Source organism: Aspergillus heteromorphus, assembly GCF_003184545.1.
Source record: "Aspergillus heteromorphus CBS 117.55 chromosome Unknown BO70scaffold_8, whole genome shotgun sequence".
Lineage (NCBI taxonomy): Eukaryota > Fungi > Ascomycota > Eurotiomycetes > Eurotiales > Aspergillaceae > Aspergillus > Aspergillus heteromorphus.
In genome coordinates, this window is record NW_020290413.1 from 1,078,938 (window position 1) to 1,094,112 (window position 15,175).

At 52.0% G+C, this 15,175-nt stretch overlaps 5 protein-coding genes across 5 annotated transcripts; 3 read left to right on the plus strand and 2 right to left on the minus strand.

Annotated features, from left to right (window-relative positions):
• The first annotated feature begins 215 nt into the window (after window positions 1-215).
• On the plus strand, window positions 216-4,078 carry BO70DRAFT_334526 (hydroxymethylglutaryl-coenzyme A reductase). Its single transcript, XM_025541019.1, has 2 exons — window positions 216-3,520; window positions 3,574-4,078. Exons 1-2 carry the CDS (start codon window positions 468-470, stop codon window positions 3,851-3,853), a joined length of 3,333 nt encoding a protein of 1,110 aa, XP_025400843.1. The 5' UTR covers window positions 216-467; the 3' UTR covers window positions 3,854-4,078.
• A 1,377-nt stretch (window positions 4,079-5,455) lies between these two features.
• BO70DRAFT_395394 (putative longevity-assurance protein (LAC1)) lies at window positions 5,456-7,081 on the plus strand (the record flags this gene model as incomplete). Its single annotated transcript, XM_025546530.1, has 4 exons — window positions 5,456-5,612; window positions 5,755-6,065; window positions 6,133-6,420; window positions 6,488-7,081. 4 exons carry the CDS (start codon window positions 5,456-5,458, stop codon window positions 7,079-7,081), a joined length of 1,350 nt encoding a protein of 449 aa, XP_025400844.1.
• Window positions 7,082-7,663: 582 nt separating this feature from the next.
• BO70DRAFT_312837 (uncharacterized protein) lies at window positions 7,664-10,377 on the minus strand. Its single transcript, XM_025540224.1, has 4 exons — window positions 9,504-10,377; window positions 9,098-9,384; window positions 8,921-9,045; window positions 7,664-8,872 (listed from the first exon to the last, which is right to left on the minus strand). The coding sequence occupies exons 1-4, from the start codon at window positions 10,159-10,161 to the stop codon at window positions 7,999-8,001; spliced, it is 1,944 nt and encodes a 647-aa protein (XP_025400845.1). The 5' UTR covers window positions 10,162-10,377; the 3' UTR covers window positions 7,664-7,998.
• Window positions 10,378-11,356: 979 nt separating this feature from the next.
• Window positions 11,357-12,349, minus strand: BO70DRAFT_395396 (DNA repair protein RAD10; the record flags this gene model as incomplete). The annotated part of the gene is made up of 2 exons (XM_025546531.1): window positions 11,357-11,590; window positions 11,645-12,349. 2 exons carry the CDS (start codon window positions 12,347-12,349, stop codon window positions 11,357-11,359), a joined length of 939 nt encoding a protein of 312 aa, XP_025400846.1.
• Window positions 12,350-12,672: 323 nt separating this feature from the next.
• BO70DRAFT_361128 (mRNA-binding ribosome biosynthesis protein NOP4) lies at window positions 12,673-15,172 on the plus strand. The gene has a single exon (XM_025542972.1). The coding sequence runs from the start codon at window positions 12,850-12,852 to the stop codon at window positions 15,100-15,102; it is 2,253 nt and encodes a 750-aa protein (XP_025400847.1). The 5' UTR covers window positions 12,673-12,849; the 3' UTR covers window positions 15,103-15,172.
• Window positions 15,173-15,175: the final 3 nt, after the last annotated feature.

The window sequence follows — 15,175 nt, forward strand, 5'->3', positions numbered from 1 at the left end:
GCACGGCACGATATCTAGCCTCTAGGCAACACTTTTAACCGCTGCACAGCCACTTTGACTCGTTAGCTGGAGTCTACCACGACGCATAATACCGACAGATTCGCGGGACAGAGACTGGATACGGGGTACAAGTTGCGGTCCGCAGATGCATATATATTCTATGTCACTTGAAGCAGACTACTAGAATTCCGCTCCTTCTTACCGTTGTCTCCCACGTAAGATTTTAGACAATACTAACGAGCCGCCAATTGATCCGCCCAACAGAGTGTCGCGTTTCCCCGAAATCATTTCTCTGTTTGACATTCCAGCTCAGCTTATTATTTCGCCCCTCCCTCCTAAGAGAACAATTGATCGAGCCCGTCTTTCTGTCCGTCTTTTCTCTCCTTCTTGCCGGCCTGTCAAGAGATAGATATACTCAATCACGATCTCTTGTCTTGATCCTAGTTTATTAGTACTGCCCTCCGAGGATGGCTGCCTCACCACTTCCCTCGCGTTCTCGCAGGGACCAGCCTGTCCCCCCCCATACAACGCCGCCATGGCTCAAAAGGAATATCACACCGGGCCTACTTTCCCTCTCACGGCTTGCGTCTTCCCACCCGATACACACAATAGCCGTTATCGCCTTGCTCGTGAGCTCCGTATACACCGCCTTGCTGGAAGACAGTATGTTTGATCGAGGCAAGACGGTGAGAAAAGCGGATTGGTCGTCGCTCAACCTGGGAAATAGAAGACTCTATGCTGGCCCGGACTCTGACTGGAGGTGGCAGGCAGATGATTCTGATGTTTCAGTTCCGGCCGATGTCGACCATGCTGCGCTTGTGACATTGGTATTCCCGGAGACCATGCCAACCGATGCCACCTTCCAAGACTTGCCAATGACCTCCTTGCTTCACTTACCGAGCAATTTGTCCATCACGCCGTTGCCATCGACGTCCAAATCATTGAGCGCGTACACCAGGGATCATGTTTTTGCTTTCTCCCTCCCTTTTAGCCAGACTTCCGACTTCCTCGCGATGGCTCAGGAGATCCCGAATGATGGCCCCGGTCAAGACGCAGAGGACGAAGAACAGAGAATGTGGATAATGAAGGCTGCACGAGCACAGACGCAGAGCAGCCTGGCAGAATGGGCCCGGGACAGTTGGGCCGAGTTCGTGGACCTTCTCAAGAACGCCCAGACAGCCGATATCGCCATTGTTCTGCTTGGGTACATTTTCATGCACATGACGTTCGCCTCGTTGTTCCTCTCCATGTACCGCATGGGGTCTAAATTCTGGCTGGCCACGAGTGTGCTGTTCTCAACCACATTCGCTTTTGTTCTCGGCCTATTCGTCACCGTTGAGATGGGCATTCCCGTCAATATGATTCTCCTCTCTGAAGGCTTGCCATTTTTGGTCGTTATCGTCGGCTTTGAGAGATATGTCGGCTTGACCAGGGCTGTTTTGTCGCATGCCATGGATCGTCGCAGCCAGTCTCACGAGAAATCTGAGGAATCCTCAAGCATGATCCCATCCGCCATCGAGTTTGTCATTAGCGAGAAGGGATCTGAGATTGCCAAAGAATACATCATCGAGATTTCCATCCTGACTCTGGGGGCTCTGTCTGGGGTTCAAGGAGGTCTAGAGCAGTTTTGCTTTTTGGCTGCATGGACCTTGTTCTTTGATGGCATTCTGCTCTTTTCGTTTTACACGGCGATCCTTTGCATCAAACTTGAGGTCAACCGAATGAAGGGCCAGATGGAGGTACGCCAGGCACTAGAAGACGATGGCATCAGCTCCCAGGTCGCCGAAAACGTAGCTAGGAGCCACAGCAAAATTCAACCAGGAACAACCATTTTCGGCAAGATGACGCAAGTTCCTAGGTTCAAGGTCCTTATGGTTGGCGGTTTCTTCCTGGTGAACACTGCAAGCATGTTCATGGTTCCCTTCCGCAACGCACACTCGCTCACAGACATTTCGGACTGGGCTCGCGGTCTGGGCGGTATGGTTACGTCTCCCCCGGTTGATCCTTTCAAGGTGGCTTCCAACGGACTAGATTTGATCCTTAACACGGCCAAATCAAACAGTCAGCAGACAGTGGTCACGGTCCTGACCCCCATCAAGTACGAATTGGAGTTTCCCTCTGTCCACTATGGCTCCCCCCGGACGGAAGCTGCTGGGGGTGCCATGCTCCTTAAATTTGGAGGATATGGTGTCGGTGGCCGGATGGTCGGTGGCTTGCTCAGGAGCTTAGATGATCCTGTCTTCTGCAAGTGGGTTATCGCAGCCCTGGTGCTAAGTGTTGCCCTCAATAGCCATCTTTTTAGCGCAGCTCGTCGAGGCGTCAAGCCTCTGAGCAATCCTGGTCACTCTGTTAAGTCCGAGGATCAGGGACTCTCCAAGAAGAATGGCCCTGAAGTGGCTGTGCTACCAGAAATAAAGAGCCAGCAACTCCCCGTCGCCTTGGCTCCGCTCACTGATACATCAAATGAAATATCAAGCAAGCCCAAGCGCACCCAAGAAGAGATAGAACAGATGCTAGCAGAGAAGCGTGCACATGAGCTTAGTGATGAAGAGGTCGTCGAACTCACGTTGCGTGGAAGGATTCCTGGATATGCCCTAGAGAAAAATCTGAAGGATTTTACCCGTGCAGTGAAGGTTCGCCGCTCCCTTATTTCTCGGACCAAGGCCACGGCAGATATCACGCAAGACCTTGAACGATCGAAGCTGCCATATGAACACTACGATTGGTCCCGGGTCTTCGGCGCATGCTGCGAGAACGTTGTGGGATACATGCCAATCCCAGTTGGCTTCGCGGGCCCCATTGTCATTGACGGAAAAAGCTACTTCATTCCCATGGCTACCACCGAAGGGGTCCTCGTTGCTAGTGCCAGTAGAGGAAGCAAGGCCATCAACGCTGGTGGGGGAGCTGTGACAATGTTGACTGCTGATGGAATGACCCGGGGCCCCTGTGTTATCTTTCCGACACTACAGCGGGCAGGCGCGGCGAAGATCTGGCTTGACTCAGAGCAAGGCCAGAACACAATGAAAAAGGCATTCAACTCAACGACGCGTTTTGGTCGCCTGCAGTCGATGACCACTGCTATCGCGGGCACCAACCTCTACATCCGCTTCAAAACCAGTACGGGCGATGCGATGGGCATGAACATGATTTCCAAAGGCGTGGAGCGCGCGCTGGATGTTATGATGACCGCCGGATTCGAGGACATGAATATCATATCGCTAAGCGCCAATTACTGCGCCGACAAGAAGCCAGCGGCCATTAACTGGATTGAAGGACGAGGGAAGAGCGTTGTGGCCGAAGCTATCATCCCGGGTGATGTTGTTAAGAGTGTACTAAAGACCGATGTCGACACCATGGTCGAGCTCAATGTCGCCAAAAACATGATCGGGTCGGCCATGGCAGGATCGGTGGGGGGGTTTAACGCACATGCCGCCAACATGGTGGCGGCCATCTTTATTGCGACAGGGCAGGATCCAGCGCAGGTGGTGGAAAGTGCCAACTGCATCACTATCATGAAAAAGTAAGGATCCCTCTTCAATTCCCCGGCAGGCAATTCTAATCATCCACGGACAGTGTCCACGGATCTCTCCAGATATCCGTATCCATGCCCTCCATTGAAGTCGGCACGCTGGGAGGCGGCACCATTCTCGAGCCTCAAGGGGCCATGTTGAACGCGCTTGGGGTTCGGGGACCGCACCCCACAGACCCGGGTGCCAATGCCCGCCAGCTCGCTCGCATTGTCGCAGCGGCCACTCTGGCGGGAGAGCTGTCGCTCTGCGGCGCGTTGGCTGCTGGTCATCTTGTCCGGGCCCACATGCAGCACAACCGTTCCACTCCAGGGACTGCAAAATGATGTCTGAACTCTGTACATAGACCGAATCAGCAAATGTCACAGGGCAATAAAGAAACTAGTGGATGAATACTAGAAGAGAAAGAGACACGCCTCTGTGGTGGCGGTTAGTATTCGCTTATAGGGCCGGTTGATATGCCGCCGCTTCTCCGCACTTTTTGCTAAGTCAAGGTTCTTCTTCAATCAATCCCTTGATTGAGACTGGAGCCCGATGATCAGACGACCTAGTTCGGGATTAACAGATCCCTCGGTGAAATGTGAATAATATTGACCACGGCCGCCCGGGTAGTAGTACAAACATAATAGTACCTTAAGGTACGGAGTAGATTTGGTAGATAGTAGATGGTGGTTACAACTGGGGACGGGGACAGCCTTTGAACCGAGCAGGTGAAAGCAAGGCGGACGGCGATTGGACTGAGGAAAGAAGGGAGAGAGCTTGAGGGAGGGAGGGTACGGAGTACCGCCCGTACGGAGGACGGTACGGAGTATTGACAGGTGGGATACATTCCCGCCAAGGTAATGTACACAGTAGGGGTGGGTGGGAGGGGACTCTGGTTGTTGGCCCAGGCGCATGGGCGGTGAAGCGCGTCCCCCCGGGCAGCAGCCAGTGGGAGCTGGGTGATTGTCGGGGGGCCATCAGCGGTGGACTTAGTGTGGATGTCCCCAGATGATCCTCCCCCCAGCTGGCAGCCAGAACCACCGCGTACGTAACAGACGGGGTGGGCCGGGCGGCCTTGAAACCGACGTGATACTTAGTACAATCGATCTTAGGGGGAGGAAGAGGACTTTACTCCGTTCATACGTTTCCTTCCCCTCATTGGTAATTTATATATATTTTTTTTAGATCGCGACCCTTTTATCCGCCCTCTCCTCTCTCCTCTTCCAATTCCGCCACTCCTCCTTGTGTATCTCGGGAATCAAGGAGCTCCTGTTGTTAATTGGGGCGTTCTTGTGCTGTCGTTGTTATTTTTGCTGCTGCTGCTGCTGCTGCTGCTGCTGCTGCTGCTGCTGCTGCCGCTGTGTCCCGTACTCAAGCCGTGCAGGGCGGGTGGTGTTGTTTGTTGTTTGGTTGAGATAGATCGAGAATAATCAATCCCTTCCGCGCAAGACCGGTCCGGGAGACATTCTCTCAGCTGGGTTTCGATCTTCCCTCGATAAATTAATCTTAAGCCGCAGAGGAGCACCCAAGGACGACGAAGCTAGCTTTGGCCGAACCCAACAAGGAATCGTCCTGTCCCATTAATCAATCAATCCCAGGTACCCGCCGTGGAACCGCGGGCGGTGCCCTTTCTGTTCCAGCCCTCAACAATTAAGCTGCTTGTTGTTGCTGCTAAAAACGGGCAGGCAGTGGGCGGGAACCACTTTCGCCCGCTCTCGCTACGTACGCCGTCTCTCGCTCGCTCACTCTCTCTCTCGCTCCCTCCCTCTCTCTTCCCTCCGGCCAGCTTGACGGTCGCCCTTCTGGCCCTTTTTATTTTCCCTTTCCCTCGGATTCCCCCCCTGTCCCCGCCATTGGTCACACCTTTCCCTGCCCGAACCGTCGCTACTGCTGCTAGGGTAGGCTTGTGATCCTGACACTCTCACCTCGCCCCCTTCACTCTCGCCATGGCCAGAGACGCTTCGTCGCCGGCCTCGCCGTCCGTCGCGGAGCTCAATGCCTGCGTTTCCACCGCCACCGGCCACCATCACCACCACCACCACCATCACCGCCCGTCCACCAAAGAAACCACATTCCAGGAATGGATGCTGGCCAACCAGATCGGTATGAACCAACCCAATCAGTCTCTGCTTGGAGATCCAATCCGTCCCTTCGTGCATCAGTACATGCGCGGGGGGAGCGGAGGGGGAAGATGGATGCAATTGCTGCTGTTGAATGTTGCCGCTAACCAGAGGTGTCCGCATAGGAATTTCGCTGACCATCCTGTCCATGTTACTGGCTGTCCACCATCTCTACCCTTCCCTGAATCCTTACACCGCCCCATTCTTCCAGCTTTCCTACTACCAACCCGCCACCGGGGACTATGTGCAAGGATGGGATGATATCTACTTCGTCGTGAGCTCCGCCATTGCTTTCATGGCCATCCGGGCAATTGTCATGGAGTGGATTCTCCAGCCCGCAGCGCAACGCTATGGGTTAAAAAGGAAGGCTTCTGTCCGCTTGGCCGAGCAGGGCTGGCTCACCCTGTACTATGGGTTCTTCTGCTCACTTGGACTTGTTCGTGCCCCGCACCGTCTACATTCTGCCGCGATTGTGTGCTACACATGCTGACCATGGGAAACAGTACCTTTGGTCAAACTCGTACTATTGGCGCGAGTTTAGCGCTATATGGGATCAATGGCCCGCACGCAACGTTTCGGGGCTGCTGAAGTGGTACCTTTTGGTACAGTTGGCGTTCTGGGTGCAGCAGGTCCTGGTCATCAACATTGAGGAGCGCAGGAAGGATCACTATCAAATGCTGACTCACCACATCATCACTATCGCCCTCTTCGGATCGGCCTATGTCTATGGTTTCTACAACGTTTCAAACGTGGTCCTAGCACTGATGGATGTTGTGGACCTCTTGCTCCCGGTATGTGAAAACGGAAACCCGGTCGTCCATTGGAGGAAATGAGAGCTAATATCAATGCGATAAACAGACGGCCAAAATCCTCAAATACCTGAAATTCGAGACAAGCTGCAACATCGCCTTCGTTGTATTCATGGTTGCGTGGCTGGTAACGCGTCATATCTACTACCCGCAACTGTGCTGGTCCATCTACAAGGACGTTCCTGCCAAGATGGCGTACGGGTGCTATTCGGGCACCACTGCGGAAATGACTTCCACCAACGGATATCCCGACTCGTGGAGGTACCTTCTCTCCCCGTTCAAGAACATCGAAGGACCCATCTGCATGAACCGCACCGTCAAGTGGATTTTCCTGTCCAGCCTTTTGGCCCTTCAATTACTGTCTCTCATCTGGTTCACCATGGTTATCCGTGTGGCAGTAGGAGTGATCCGTACTGGCAACGCCGAGGAGCCTCGCAGTGATGACGAAGATGAGGCAGAAGAGGATTCGGCGGAGAAGGATGGCCCTAACGGTACTCCCGGGGTGCCTGATGGCACCAGCGCGGAATGGCGCCGCGCCAATGCATCAAATGTGCGGCCTCGGGGTCGCGGACGAGTTCGTCTTGGCGACCAGAGCGACCACAAGGCCTTGCTGGGCAGGATCGGATGCGACAAGCCCTCCTAAGCACCATTCTCATTGACTTTGCGCTTCTCTTTTCTAATGATATCACGGATATGGATATGGACATGCTGAGATGCTGATATCAATAAATATCAATCACTTTGCCAGCAAAAAAAAAAGAAAGGAGAATAAATTTCAAACCGGGAAAAGTTCATCTTATATCTTCTTCCAGTTATCCGCAGGTTCTCATCTTACCTTTACGTTTGATACCATTGCACTTAGTTGGTTGTGGTTTGCTTTTGTTTGCGGTCTATTCTTATCTTTTATTTTTTTTTTTTCATATTTTTTGCCCCTCTCTCTTTTCTTTTTTAAACGTGTTGATGCGGAGCACACGACAACCTAACCTCCATACTTTTGATGCTGTTCTCATTGCTTCTGTTTTCACTTATACTACCTTAGAGGATATTGCTGGTCAATCCATGTTGATACCTGCCTACTTAGGATCGGTCGATTGATCTCGCATTATGGCTGCTGTTCTTGTGGTTTAGGGGCGTAATACAATACCCACTGGTCGATGAATATTTGTATGATAGTCTCAGCGAGAAATAGATGCTTATGAACTGAACTTCAATTGATCTTTTCATCCTCCAACCATCGATCAAGCTCCCTGGTTGATTATTTCGGGGTGGTTCTGATGAAAACACATTAACGAATGATATTCAAGATAAGTTCGACCAGATCAACTTGTCTCCGTTCCCCCCATTTGCGGTTGTTATACTAGTACCCACGTACTCCATGCCTGAATAAAATTTCGAATAAGACCTTGATCAAGCATAACTTGCCCACCTGCCTGTATACCCCGAGTTATATACCTAAACACCATCGTCATTCATCATAGCTCATTATAAGTCGCCCAATTTCAAGTCAACACAAATTAAGCTTAACGTACAGAGACGTATATGGAGAGCGGAAAGGAAAGTTTACGTGAAAACATGTATATTCATATCTCCTTTACTCTGGGTTGTACCAGAAGACAAGGGAAAAGTCATAATGTCCTCACGCATCTGGACCTCATTCCAGAAGTAATCGGCGCCGTGAAGGCGTTTTTGTTGTCGGGCTGCGAGCGCCTCGGGGTCCACATAGTCGGATCCGAGGGCGCATTCTTGTTGCGTTATGATGAAGTCGATAAGCACTTGACGGAGTCTGTCCCAGGTGGTACCATGGCGTTTCCATTCAAGGAGCTTAGCAACTCGGACCATACGGGAGACAATCCAACATCTGGCACCAGTATCGCCTGCATCGTTCATGGGGTAACCGCCATTGTTGAGGAAGAGCCAGAGGACAGATGTAATACTTGGGTTTGTGTATGGGTTGATGTTTCTGATTTCAAGGTTCAGCCACTCGAGGTATTCATCAAGATTGGAAGAATTCATGTAACAGTCGTAGAGTGAAACTGCGATGAAAAAGAGACAGGCCATGCATGTATATTCATCGATAAACCGAACATCTCGGATTCCATGGTCATAATCGGGAAGCATAGTGAGGATTGTGTATAGCTGTGTGCCGGAGCTGAAATGTTTGACGCGCTGAGAAGAGTCGTCGGCTAGAGTGCAAGAGGACTCTAAGGCAAGGCGTTCCAACTCATGGAGCTGACGGAAGAACCGTAAAAAGTCTTCACAGGCGCGGAAACGTTCGCAGTAGACTTCAGAATCTTCCATCGTGGTCGGGGTATGACATGTAGCCAGATGTAGATTTGGGTCTAGGAAGTCCCTCGCAGGAGGCACGTCCGGTACCGTGCCAGTCCAGGGTAGTGAGGTGCCGACGATCGCTTTCGAAGCACAACTGAAGTCCACCCTGAGAACTGTCAGCAAATGTCTTTTATGCTTACAGACAGTGAATTACCAATATAAAACTTTCTCCAGGAAAGGGCTGGAAAGTCGCATGCCTTGCATGCCTCCGCGGTTTCTGATCATCGATGCCAACCCTGTGAAGTGCATCCGCTCAACCGACGCATCCTTTGACCATTTCTTCGGGAGGTCAGCCGAGTCCATATACAGCAGGACACAATGGATGTGGTACCTCTATGACAGCCATTGTGGCTACAGCGTAAATAGTTCCATCGTGCTGCCCAGTCGAGTCTTCTTTAATGCGCTCGTTCATCAATCTCAGCGCCCGCATTTTATGTGTTAGACTCTGCACAGAGTCGGTCTTCCCTTCTACACCCGCGCGGTGTTTCGAGGCAATGGCAAGCATAGCCTGAAATGGAAGAACGTCGTGCAGAGCGAATTGTCGAAATATCTCCATCAGAGGGTTGTTTGCGATTGAATAGGCAAATTTGTACATCATAGACGGGTACGTTACCACAACTATAGTCCACATATTCACGTAAGCCCTAGTTACCAGGGGTAAGGAATATTTGCAAGGGATCTGAAGCGCACATGACGCCTCAGCCCTCAGGCGATAGTTGCGGCAGAATACAACTTACAGTGTTGGATCAATTCATGATCGACATTGCTAACAGGGATTGGATAACAGCTAAAAGGATCTCGAACTGCGCCCTCTCCAGGAGTGGCCTGAGGATCAGAGATCTTGGGTTTATGTGTGTCGACCACAAGCGAAGATGCATCTTCGTGCTTGATTTTGTGCAATTTAGGAATGAGCAACCGTGAAGAACTTTTGGGCTTTTCTGGAGTTGATCGTTCCTCCTCACTACTCGGCGAGCCTCTTTCTGATTTGGTTGGAGACCCATCCTGGACCTCCTCCACTCGAGAAGAGGACTCGGTTGCATGAGAGTCGGAAGGAGAGCGGGTAGTCCAACCACCGACAGGTACACGAGCTGTCCCAAGTCGAGCGATGCTGTCCAAACGGCGTTGATGCATGTACTGACGCATGGCATGCCGGCGAACCTGGCGCCGGGACTCGTTATCGGTGACTAGGACAAACTCGAAGTTCCTGGACCCGGCTGCCTGCTGGGCCGGTCTAGAAGACCGGCCTCGAGAGGAACCTGGGCGGTCCCCCGCATGATCATTGGAATCTGGACGAGCATGCGGAGGGCCCGAGGGACCAACAATATTCACATTTTGGAACTTGAGGTCTGTTTCGGCGGTTGGTCTAGGTTTCTGGCTCCCCTCCTCCCCCATCATCTCATTGTTCGACCGGGACCGGCAAACAAATAGCACCGGTCAGGCCCTGGGGTTGGGGACTTGGGGAGAGGTCGAGTGGGGACTGGGGGGACCAGGGGCTTTGCAGCTATGCCAGTGGGGAATGCCAGACGCCGAATGGTTCGATCGGGATCAAGCCTTCATCACACATCACACGCTGCTCTCATGTCACTAACACTAGGCCCGTGTCCGTGAGAGATGGCGCATTGCAGAGGGTGTCGTTGGACTCTCGAAACTTCCAATGTTCGCCGTCAGCCCGATTTCCCCTTTGGGCGACCTCGCCCCACCGCTACGCCCCACGTGATAGTTAGTCACATGGATGACTCAGCGCCGGGGCTGCTTCGAGCTCCTCCAGTTTGACAGGTTTGTCTTGTGCTTGCTCCTGAGGCACCCTATTTGTGGGTACTATAGTATACCAGCTCGGAGGCTCTTGCAGGAAACTGTCTTACGGAGTGGTTCACCTCGAAGCAGTAGATAGATACTACCACGTATCTACGTAGTACTCTTATGTATCTAGGTAGCTCCCTACTATATTCTACCTAGGCCTTTCAGAAACAAGCATTGGTACTCCACCGACTTAAAGATTATTCCGGATCCTCCCCCACGGGGTAAGCTTGGCCAGTCAGACCCTCAACTGATATCGATACACGTAATCCACGACAAGCCCCTAGTTTCCGACTATCGATGCTGCAGGGTCGCTAGTGCCCAGGGCTTCCATCCTTGCGAGCCAGTGGCCGATGCAGCTTCATTACCCTCCGAACTTCCCATGTCAACTTCAGCCGCGCAACCCAGTTGCTGAGGGGCAAAGTAAGCCGGATGATTGCAACCCAACCCAAGAAAGGTACCTTGGTACGAGAGGCCCTCTGTCCGTCAGTCGCAGTGCTCGCAGTAGCTTGAATCTTGATCTCGAGCGTGCGCGCGGAACAGCTATCCCATCAAGATAATTGACTAAGACTTGACCAGATGGGCAATATCCGAGCGTACCCGAATGCATATAATGAGGAACGGACCTTTGAACTTGACTTGGACGTCACAAAATCCTCGGATGATCACGGTTTTCCCGACATGCAAGCTAATACATGCTTCGTGTGCCGAATCCAATATGACTTATCATGCAGCCGCCCGCTCTGGAGCAGGCCTTATCCATTTTGCCAGAATGAATGTAGCCGGCATCCGATCAACTACCATTCTCTCGATATTTTGCCAGCGCCGCCATGATACCTTCGCTTAGTTGCTCCTCTTGACCTAACTCCTGTGGCCGTGGATCTTCAACGGCTTGACTCGATAAGTCCAGACGACGGTTTTCTGCCTCTGCTGAAATCGGGTCTTCGTCATCCTTCTCATAGGTTTCGGGTGGGGTTAATTCCCTGCTGCGATCCGCAGCGGATACTATTCCTTGGGCTCCCGCCAACTGTCGGGAGGCAGGTGTGTTTTTCACTGAATCCACCCTAAAGCCTTCTCTTACAGTGCCACACCACTGCTTGACCTTCTTCTCCCCCCATCCGGGTACTGCACTGATCTGGTCCGGCTGGGCATTTATTGCGTTCTGCAAGCTCCCAAAGGTCGACAACAAACTTGCCGTATCAGACTTGTTGATGCTTCGGGGCGTCGTGACAAACTCGACAAGGGACTCCTTATACGACTGAGCCTGTTGTGTGCGGATGGCAGTTGGCTGGGAATTCTCAGATGACTTGAACAGTTCCAGATAATGGGCGGCTTCGGGCGCGGACCAGCAAAGAATCAGCGTGAGGTTATTGATGACGGACGTCTTGGAGAGTTCCTTCAGACTATCTTCGTGGTTTGGGATATCAACAATAATCAATACAATCCGGAGCAGATATTTGCCTGATACAAGTCGGATCCGGGAGTATATGTATTCGGGATGTAAGCGGTGGTACTTTAGCGACAGGAACAAAGCACATGTCGTGTTCCCGATCACGTAGTCCGCGGGTATATCTGCATATTCCCATGGCAGTAGCTTGATATGATTCAAAATGGGATTGCCCTTCTGCCTTGTTGAAACGAGTATGGCTGATGGTCCAGATCGGTTGGGAAGCGCCTGCGGCTTGGGCTGTTGGACCTTCGACGGAGGCTGCGGTGTAGAGGGTCCTGAAGCTCCAGGAGTAGCTATCGAGTTCGAACTACTCCCTACACCAGACTCTTCCGCCATTGCTCGAGGGAAAGTTGTCCAATTTTTATTTTAGTGATCAAGTCCCTCACGATGGAAGGAAACCAGATGCTCTTGTCGTGATATTGCCATATGAATCCGGCTTACACCAAGTCTTGGCAGTAGTAATGTTTCTGATCGGGGGGACAATGATGCTCGGCCGCGATCCGCACGAGATATCGGTAATGGCATCACGTGATTTGAGTAGGTATAGGCCACTCTTGCCATAGTACTACTCCGTACACCTAAACTTTATTAATTGCATGATCCAGTCAAAAAGGCAGTGACAAAGAGACAACGACACGTTGTATAGGTAGGAAGCTTTGGCTGCTGCCACCCTATTAGCGGCAAACGAAAAGGATTACTTCGTGTTGGACAACCTGGACTGCCATGTCGACTCACCGCCCAGAGACCCGCTTTTGCCTTCCAAAACTCAAATCGGCGTCGGGATTTTTCTGCCGCTGATTTTGCTAGAGACAACAGTCACTTCAGACACACCCATCATGGCTGAGAAGGTCGATTTCCAGGGGGATTCCCCCGAGGCCAGCGACGCTGCAAGCAGCCCTGAATTCGATACTGCGCCTGAATCGCAGAAGAAGAAAGCAACCAAGGACAGTTCGGACCCGAACCAACCAAGAAGAGAGCTTTTCGTTCGTTCGCTTCCCGCCTCAGCGACAACCGAGGGCCTTACGGAACATTTTTCGCAATCCTACATTATCAAGCATGCCATTGTTGTCAACGACCCGGAGACGAAACTGTCGAAGGGCTACGGTTTCGTAACATTCGCCGATGTGGAGGACGCAAAGGCCGCGCTGGAAGAACTCAATGGCTCCGTCTTTGAGGGAAAAAAGATCAAGGTTGAATATGCGCAACCGCGTCATCGTGTCGTCGATGAGAACCTCAGACGGAGCAAGCCGTCGGCTGAAGCTCTGGAACTTAAGAAGAAGAGAGAAGAAAAGAGGGCTGCGACTCAGCCCCCCAAGCTGATCGTTCGCAACTTGCCCTGGAGTATCAAGGAGCCCGATGATCTGGCCGTTCTCTTCCGCAGCTTTGGAAAGGTTAAACAAGCTACCCTTCCGAAGAAAGGCACTCAGTTGGCGGGCTTTGGATTCGTCGTCTTGCGCGGAAAGAAGAACGCAGAAAAGGCGTTGCAGGCAGTGAACGGGAAGGAGGTTGACGGAAGAACACTGGCCGTTGACTGGGCTGTTGAAAAGGAGGTTTGGGAGAACCTACAAAAGGATCAGGAAGATACCGAAGATCAGGAACCGAAGGATGTCGATATGACAGATGGAAAGGAGGAGGCAGGAGAAGAGGGTTCAGACGATGAAGCCAACTCTGCTGAGGAGGACGATATTGAAGGCGTGAGTGATGGCGAGGACGACGATGATGAGGAGGAGGAGGATTCCGACCAGGAGGACGACGAGATGGAAGATGAAGAAAAAAAGGAAGACGACAGAAACGACTCGACTATTTTCATCCGAAACCTTCCTTTCACCTGCGACGACGATATGCTCTACGAACACTTCACTCAGTTCGGACCCCTTCGGTATGCGCGAATTGTTGTCGATCATGAGACTGAGCGTCCTCGTGGTACTGGCTTTGTTTGCTTTTGGAAGTCAGAGGATGCAGCATCATGTGTGCGCGACAGCCCCAAGCAGCAGGACACCCTTGCTGCGGACAAAGACAAAGCAAAGAAAGCTGCCACCGCATACAAACATTCGGTTCTACAGAATGAGAATGCCGATCCCACCGGACGGTATACACTGGATGGTCGTGTGCTGCAGGTAGCTCGTGCCGTGAGTAGGTCTCGTGCTACACAATTGGAAGAAGAGGGGGTTTCTCGCCGACTTGTTCGTGACACCGACAAGCGTCGACTTTACCTTGTTTCCGAGGGTACCGTTGGGCCGAGCTCGCCTCTGTACAAGAAGCTCTCTCCGTCCGAGATCAAGATGAGAGAAGACAGTTTTAAGCAGCGACAGAACTTTATCAAGAAAAACCCGGATCTTCACTTCAGCTTGACACGTTTATCGATCCGTAATATCCCCCGTCATGTCACCACAAAAGATTTGAAACAACTCGCCCGCCAAGGAATCGTTGGTTTTGCCCAGGATGTCAAGAAGGGGATCCGCCAACCTCTATCCAAGGAGGAAAACGACAGAGCGTCCGACATCATGAGGGAGGCTGAAAGGCAGCGGAAGCAAAAGGGTGTCGGTGTCGTGAGACAAGCTAAGATCGTCTTTGAAAGCCGAGATGGCCACAAGGTCAATGAGGATAGTGGTGCAGGCAGAAGTAGAGGTTATGGTTTCATTGAGTACTATACCCATCGTCATGCGCTGATGGGGCTACGATGGCTCAATGGCCATGCCGTTGAGGCGCCTAAGACTGGCACGGAGGATATTGCTGACAAGAAGAAGCGGCTTATCGTCGAGTTCGCCATTGAAAACGCACAGGTCGTCAAGCGCCGCGATGAACAACAAGCTAGAGCACGCACTTTCAGGAACGGGGATCAAGACGGCGAACGCAGCTCGAGAAGAGACAACCCGAAGAACAGGGGCCCTCCCAACAAAGGCCCTTCCAACAGAGGCCCTCCCAATAAGGGTTCCAACAAAGAGGGGCCTCCCAATGGTCAGAAGAGAAAGCGCTCCGAGACCAGCGATAAAGGTGGAGAGGGAGAGGATGCCGAGGAACAAAACAAGATTGCTAAGCGCAATCGGATCATCGCGAAGAAGAGAATGCAGCGACGATCTCGGAAGTGAACGGCTTAAACCGGGTACATATATAAAAGTCAATGTGGGTTATATACATAGATAGCTAATGATTACTGTGCGT